Raw genomic sequence first — 8,375 nt, 5'->3', positions numbered from 1 at the left:
TTCAAAGGCCAAATTGTGGTGTGCACTAGCCTAAGTGCAAGCAAATTTACTGGTGTTAGGCCTGAGACGTAAAATTTAGGCTAAATTTGCCCATACATAATTTTAGGCTATTCTATTCTTTTATTTCAAATTCAGTAGGCTATCAGTCAACTAACCTACTTGATCAAATCAGTTTATCAAATTTTAGAAACCGTAAAACCCAAAGTCTTTTTATTAACCTCTATGAATCTTGCATTCTAGCCTATGGGATTTCTTTGGTTTTTGGTGAAACCTAAAGGGTAAACGTTTCGTGAGGTTTGAGAAAAACATTGGTAATAAATAGAAGCGTAGCGAAAAACATTAAGCAAGGGTCTAGTGCAGAAGTGCACAACTTTCTCAAAAAGTCCGAATTACAACGCCACTGTAATGTCATCATGTTCTGACGTCAAAAACAAGCGACTTCGCAAAGAATTACTTTTCTACGTCAACAACTTTTGAGGAAACCTCCCTACAAAAGTCAAAAATATGCATTTTTTGAATATCTATTACACTACTTTACCATCACAAAATTGAAAACTTTTTAATGACAAAATAACGTCTCGACCTTCAATGACTTTAATAAAAGAACGAATGAAATAAAATTGTCTAAATCTGCCAAAGATTAATAACGTGCGTCTGTGCCCTTGCAGTTAAATTTGTATGTATTTGTTTTTGCTTTGCTATTTGTTGTGCAATAGGTGCGGTGCAATAATGATGCAATGGTATATCAATCACGATATTGTATTCCCAAACTCAAGCTATGATGGAAATTCATAAATGGCTATGCGATATAACGTTTCATTTAATATGCTACCGAAAGATGCTTGATGGTATTTTCATGCTTGCGTTTAGGTAATTCTAAAGCTTATGTTGAAGTGTTCAACAGTGAACAAGATCTCGAGTAGGGAATTCCCCGCAATGTTTCTTTACCAATTTCTGCATAGCAATATCTGTATCATATCGCATTGACATAATCTGAAATGTCTGCCATAAAACGATTACTAGTTTTTTGGCTTAAATGGTTATTCTTCGAATAATCTGTGATTCCGTTTCCAGCCCAAAAGTTGGACTCACAATTATGATGTAGAAGCAGAGGTGGGCAGTCGGTACTTTGTAAGTACCGTCGGTAACGGTACTTGGTAAAAAAACGTACCGACGGCTCCGGCACTATTTTAAAAATATAGTTCGGTACTTTGTCCGTACTCGGTCACTGGGAATTTTTGTGTAAAAGATGCTGCTGCAAATGCAATGTTTGCCGCTATTAAGTTCTCCGGTAAACGTCAGGTCAAAACATAGGCTACGTGACGTTAAACGCTTGCAATTTTACTTCACATTTCTAGATTTAAAAAAATCAACAGATGCTGAAATTCGTATTAAGGATTAATTAACATGTATTGTTGAAAACATACTTGTTAAAATTATCACGTTAATTAAAAGTACCGAGTACCGGGACCGACTGAAATTTCTCGAAAAAATCAATTCACTAAGGAGATTTGGTACTTTTTTTGAAAGTACTAACGGTATCGGTACTGAAATAGTACCGCAGTACAGCCAACCTATGCATAGAAGCTACAGAAACATGCATAAGTTGCTTTTGGGTTTGGTAGCCGTGCTAACTTCCCATTGTTATAGCACTACTGTAAAATTAACACCTTGCACGTTTTAAGCTTCCAGGCTTTGCCATTTTTTCTCGTTCGTTGATTGTCTGTGAGCACATTTTTTCGCTCCCCACAGTCAATGGCGAAAATTAAGATAACTAAATATCGATAATAAATGAGCCCAAGCTTGGGTCTTGTGATTATAACATAAACACAATTTCTCAGGTTACATAATTTCAACTAAAATGATCATTTATTATTTATATGCATATTTCTATAACTTCTACGTCATACAATAATGAAACCCGGGTTGTGTTTGTGGTAAACAGTTAAAATTACGATGTAAAAAGAAACAAACAAAAATTTGTGTGAAAATCGTGGTAGTGGGGGTCGAGCTATGAGTAATCAATGCCGAGTTTAACTCTTTTTGGTTAAGACGAGTTTTACACCTTACACCAGTGGTTCTCAACCGGGGTGCCATTTACGTTTCGCAAGGGTGCCGCAAGTTATTGCGCGCTAATCACTAGTTCAGGAAAACGGTTGCGAAAATTATTTTTATTTAATGCAGTAACTTTTTGGTTTGACTGTGAGTGCCGCCAAATCTTTTGGTTGTTTGCAGGGTGCCGTAAGCCAAAAAAGGTTGAGAACCACTGCCTTACACTGTGCAGTGTTGCAGATTGTAAAATTACTCTGAATTCTGTAACTTACTTTTTGGAAAGCAGCACAATATGGAAACGATTCCTGCAATATATTAGCACTAAGTAGAACAATAAATATACCAAAACTGCGTTTAAAACATCGCAAAACTTCAAAAACTAATCATTTTGAAAATAAAATTCAAATGCTGTAAGCATAACGCGTACAGTATATCTGATGATGCAATAACACAGCAGTAGGATCTGTCACTTAGTCAGTAGGACTAAGAAATCTACTATTTAGAAAGGAACAAATTCAAAAGGACATTGCATGTACTTTGGCACATTACTTTTTAAAATAATATTTAGCAGGCACAAATGGCATTTTAGTGACAATTGCATTGGCCTTTCTGTTTCTAATGTTAATAAACACTTCTGTTCCTGCTTTAGCTAGTTGTATAGGTAAGTATGCCATTGCTATATTGTTCGATAGGGTTGGAGAAGGGCATCCACTTGTCACCTCACCAACGTTACTTCCTTTGTTATCTTCTACTGATGCTCCATCTTAAAAACAGAAGCAAAATTGGCATAAACCAAAAAGAAAACTGCAAGCTACTTTCACAATTTAAACAAAACTCCTGTGGCGGCCACGGTGTCACCAAGCGATGATTGTCTTTTGGACATAGTACTTTAAATCGTGTCTGCGTTAATTACTGGTATGCCTGGTATTTGCTCACTACATATAATAACGATTTCTGTCGAAAATGCCGCCCACTTGTCACAGCGCAGATCTCTTACTACAAAAATGGAGTATTTCAACGTATAGCTGAACGTTTGCATAGCGTAATCAACAAGCAAGCAGCAGAACTGCAGGAATTAAGACGACAAGATGAAAAAATCAAGGTGCTTCACGATGAAGTTAGGCAACTAAAACAACGGTGTCAAATGCTGGAGGCGACGACCAACAACACGCGTAAGTCGTCACGCATCAACAACCCAGACCATCATGGCTGCAAGCACACGACCACTGCACCTAATATGCCGGTATCCACCGCTGGTAACTCCAAACCAGCAAAGCGACCATGCTATTACCACAAGAAGTTTTGTAAACATGCCACTGACTGCAAAAAAAGACTGAATCCGAGTACTGACATTTGCCCCCTCGAAATAGTTTGAAGTAGGCTATGCTCCGGACAGCTCGTGCTCACTGGGAAGAAACGCACCCTTCCTTACTCGTTATTACGGAGTCAAACTTTCAGAGCGCTGCACACTTATAAATCTTTAAACTGATGAAATATTACAGAAATAAAACAAACTAGAATTATGTTAACTTATTTTAAAACGTACGCCTGGCAATGGCTCCAGTTACAGTTAGGCCAACTCTTCTTCTACTGGGTTTTGCTTTTATTTGGTTTAAAATCACTGAAGCACCAGGAAAATTAGCTTCCTTTCGCCTTCTCTTTCCTGTAAATGTTGTACACAACTATAAACTAAATCAACGAAACCTATAAAATATTTTTAAAACAATTTTTTTGCATCATGTAAAATGTTCTCTATCATAGTGAAACACAAAAAATTGTCAAATAATATTTTAGATATTATTTGACTAACCATTTTAATCATTTTTCATGATACTAACCTATGCACCAAGTAAGAGCAGCCTCCACAGGAGAAGTTGTCTCATCAATATCATTTCCATACAAACAAAGGCCAGCTTCGAGCCTCAACGAATCACGAGCACCCAAACCAGCAAGCTCAACACTGTTATATGAAAGCAACTTTTCACACAGTTCCACCGTCTTTGATGCAGGCACTGATATCTAAAATATTTGCAATATAAAACAAGAACTAAAACAATATGTTGAAAATAGGAGTATTTTAATCCATTATTAACTATCCAATACATTTTACTACCGTGGAATATATTTTATATAAATTAGTTCAATTTTGATAGTAGGCCCTGTATATGAGTACCTCTACACCATCTTCACCGGTATAACCACATCTAGTTATCCTACACTTAGGAATTCCAAACAGAGTAGATTCAAAGTTTTCCATAAATGATATTTCAGCCAAATTATTCTTAATACCATCCTGAAGAACTTTATTCATCAATGGACCTGGCATACAGAAATCACTCAAATAAATATTTTATGCACAAAGTTGTAAAATTATTATTGATTCTTTCGTAGCTGAAGAAAAAATGCTTTCTATACAACCTTGCAAAGCAACCAATCCATTGTCTATGTGCTCAACATTTACATCACCCCCCTTGCTTTTGAAGCCATCCAAACAACTCTATTGTCAAAGTGGGATATTTATCAACTTTAACTAATACTTGTTCACAAACAAGTTATCTATTTACCATACTCTAGAAGGTTTCTAGATTTACAAGCTCTTTTGAATTAATTTCACTACAAGAATACATTTCCCTGCATCACCTTGAAATGTGCTTTGATTTTGTCAGAACATCCAGCATTGGAAACAACATAGAGGAAATCTCCTTCAGTTTTATTGACTATTACATCATCCAAAATCCCACCATTATCATTGGTAAACGTACTTAATGTTCCTGAATTGCTTTTCAGTTCTTTTATGTCCCCAACTAGCATAGTTTCAATAAATGCCTCTTTATCCTTTCCATATACCTAATATAATGAAGTTCTTAAAATTATACTTTTAGTGTACATACATGCCAACGATATGTTTGTAACCAATTGAAAATGAAGTTAACACTAAAACATTTTCACACATGCTATTGTCATTGCTGTAATAATTATAACCACTGGTAGCTACCTTGGTCTGCAGCATATGGGATACATCAAATAAAGAACATTTTTCCCGAGTATGTAAATGGGAAGCTTTAATGCCTAAGGTTTTATATTGAACTGGCATCTCCCAGCCAGCAAAATCAACCATTTTTCCTCCATGTTCCTTGTGAAAGTCATATAAAACAGTCCGATTTGCTGAATCCTACAACAATATTATCGATTTTTGTTAGTGCTATTTGCAATCACTTACATTGGAGTAGCATATGAAAAGAATTACTTTTTGGCTTTTTTGTCACCTTGTACAGAGAACGTCCTGTTGAAAACTTTCTGCGTGTAATAGCCCTCATATCATGATGGAAATTAACAACAAACCACAACTTTGATGCTTTTGCCATGACTGCAGTTTATTACTTATCAAAACTAAAATTGCTGGCTATCGCCTAGCCCTAAGTAGTCAAAATTCACACTTGCAAACTAATATGAAATAACAGCATCATTATAAAACTTCCCAACCTGGAAAACATGCATATAATTAATCACTGTTGCCCATGTTCCTAAAAAATGTCAATTAATATAGTCAATGATTGTTGAACAGTTAGCTTTTACAAATAACATAAATTCATAGATTTAGCAGAAAAAGCAGTAAATCATCAAAATACTTGTATGACAAAAAGAAAAACATTCAATGTTTTTTGGCTAATTTAAAGTCACAAAATGATACGTAAAAGATGGCCAGGACAATTGTAAAAACATATTTGCTAAAAATTTTCAATATAGATGCAACAGCACATCAAGTTTTTCCACATTATTTTCCTTACACAAGACTGAGAATTATGCCTGGCACTCAGAAGTCTAAAATTATGTGAACAATCTAATGGTGTTATCTGCTGCAGATGAAAATATCCACGGTTGATTGGGATGAAAACAACAGTCCAACACACCCAAGTTCCTTTCCACACGATGTCCTTTCAAAACCTTCACCGGAACAATCAATGGGTTCTGCATCAAATCACTATATACCATTCCGTGGCTAACAATTACATTGCCATCATCACCACCAGAAGCAAATAAAGGATATTTACGATGAAAACAGCATGCTCGTACAGCCTTTTTGTGATATGTTAAAGTGTGGAATGGCTTGGTTGAAAGATCCATGTCAAACCAAGACAAACGACAGTCATAACTTCCAACAATTAAATTGTCTCCTTCAGGATGGATGGCTAGCGAGGATATCCACTTCGCATTGGTCATCAGTTTTTTGATCAGCTCTTGTTTGACCAAATTATATACACGGACATAGCGCTGAGTTGCAACAAACAGAAACGGTCTTGACGGATGGAAAAGGACACACTGAACGGCTCCCTTACATTTGCTGAAAGGGTTTTGAGATCGTAATTTGGTAAGCTGATGCAGTAGCACTTGTGCATTTCCATTTCCAGGTAATGTTGATGCAAAATAGTCTCCTTTTCCGTGCCAAGCAACTTTGGAAACCTCCTTGGTATGCTCGATCAACAAACGGTGTCCATCTTGATACTGTACTCCAGATTGTACTTTCGTCCAAGGTGATACTGGACTCCTTTTTGTTTGTTTCATATCTTCCTCACCCTCTTTATCTGTGTTCATTTCAGGAAGCTCAAGTGACTGAATAAAATTATCTGTAGCTTGATAAATCAACCTATCGCCAACTGATGGATTTACCATAACCACTGTCTTTGAAACAGCAACTGCAAGTAGAGAGACACTTGGATTTGGGCACCACGATAAACATTTAATGGGGCTCTCTGCAATAAAACCAGTTATCTCTTTCACACATCGAGCGGTTGCCACCTCCCATATCCTCACAATACCATTATCATCGCCAGATGCCAACCACTGCCCAGTGTGGTCAACTGAGATACTGCGGACAATAGCCTGATGCCCCCGATAACAAATCGCCTGGAAAGTAGGAAAAGGTCGCAGATCACTTGGCTTTGGTAGTTTAGGTATCAAGTCTTCTGGGTCAATATTTACTTTCATCTTCCTCTGCCTTGGACAAAGGTAAAGATCTAAGCAACGTGAGAATCTTTCCTGAACGTAATTAGAATATTGTGGAACTTTCCTCAAGCAGTTAAACTTCTTTGGAACAAAATTGAGCTTGCGATCTTCAGGCTCCTCTTGCTTCCATTCCTCTATCTCATCCTTTGTAGGAAGATATTCAGGCGGGGGATTATACGAATGCTCATGTCCAGGAAGAGTCAATTTTGGAGCAGGAATGTGCATTTTCTGTCTCGCTAATTCACTGTGTGTTTTGGGATCATCTTTATTATCTGACCACAAATCGTAAAACTTTACTTCTTCATCCGGAACCTTAGGCTTGCGTGGTTTCAGAATACCCATCTTTATCGCATGAACAAGTTTGCCAACTTTTCGTTTTTCCAAAACAGATGGAATAAAGCTTCTCTTGTGCTCCGGGATATTGTTTACTGGGTGGATCATCTTTTCATTTGTAAAAAAGTCAATGTAAGGCTCATAGGGGTCCATCTTTCCATCATAAAACTTGCCACTCTTGAGTCTGTTAACTAGCTCCAATTCTTCTGGAGTTAAAACATGGTCTTGGGCTGTACTTTTGTCATAAATTGTTTTCCAAAAATCTGGATTTTCCATTTTATTCAAAAATTTATCCAATTCATCTTGATTTCTAATAGGTTTCATGATGGTTTTCCCATCCAGATCATAACCTATATGTGGGAAATCATCATACCATTCCATTGGTATGTTTCCAACGGTATTCCTTAAATCTTCTTCATCTGATGTGTCAGCATCATCTGTATATATTTTGGATAATTCGGGTTGCTTTATAGTAAGTTGTTGTTTTTTGCTTATGTCCCCACCTTCCAATGTAATTAGTTTGTCAATTTCTTCCCTCACAGACCCCTCCTCATCTTCGGATGTTTCGTACTCACTTTCAACCTCCCCTACTTCATCATCACTCAACAAAATATCGCTTTCACTCGTATTACCATCTTCATCATCATCTTCACTGTCAATTGGTTTTGTATGAAACAAATCAACTTCATCTTTTGAACTTGCATTATCGGACTTCAAGTCAGAAATAGAACGTTTTTTCAGCACTTTCATGGTGGAAATGTTACAAAATATTATATACTTTAAGCAATTAATAAGTATACACCTCCTACATTCGCCTGGTATAAAACATTTAAACTTAAATTCATAAATGGTACAGTAACGCCGTAGAATTTGAATGCCTTTGAATTCAAAGAACTCCTTGAAACGTAGATACATACTTTGACAGGCCAATCCTTGCATAATGTAGATGAAAGCAATCAATACCAGTTATGACATAATACTTATCG

The 8,375-nt window shown here is 36.6% G+C and overlaps 2 protein-coding genes across 2 annotated transcripts; both read right to left on the bottom strand.

The window, feature by feature from the left end:
- Positions 1-2,349: 2,349 nt before the first annotated feature.
- On the bottom strand, positions 2,350-5,874 carry LOC143459110 (aminomethyltransferase, mitochondrial-like). Its single transcript, XM_076956086.1, has 8 exons — positions 5,319-5,874; positions 5,048-5,224; positions 4,693-4,899; positions 4,471-4,549; positions 4,226-4,371; positions 3,891-4,071; positions 3,599-3,715; positions 2,350-2,815 (listed from the first exon to the last, which is right to left on the bottom strand). The coding sequence occupies exons 1-8, from the start codon at positions 5,415-5,417 to the stop codon at positions 2,598-2,600; spliced, it is 1,224 nt and encodes a 407-aa protein (XP_076812201.1). The 5' UTR covers positions 5,418-5,874; the 3' UTR covers positions 2,350-2,597.
- LOC143459107 (ribosome biogenesis protein bop1-A-like) lies at positions 5,536-8,240 on the bottom strand. Its single transcript, XM_076956084.1, has one exon. The coding sequence runs from the start codon at positions 8,137-8,139 to the stop codon at positions 5,881-5,883; it is 2,259 nt and encodes a 752-aa protein (XP_076812199.1). The 5' UTR covers positions 8,140-8,240; the 3' UTR covers positions 5,536-5,880.
- Positions 8,241-8,375: the final 135 nt, after the last annotated feature.

This window comes from Clavelina lepadiformis, chromosome 5 (assembly GCF_947623445.1).
Source record: "Clavelina lepadiformis chromosome 5, kaClaLepa1.1, whole genome shotgun sequence".
NCBI lineage: Eukaryota > Metazoa > Chordata > Ascidiacea > Aplousobranchia > Clavelinidae > Clavelina > Clavelina lepadiformis.
The sequence above is the reverse complement of the archived record's forward strand: the minus strand, read 5'-3'. Positions and strand labels throughout refer to the sequence as shown.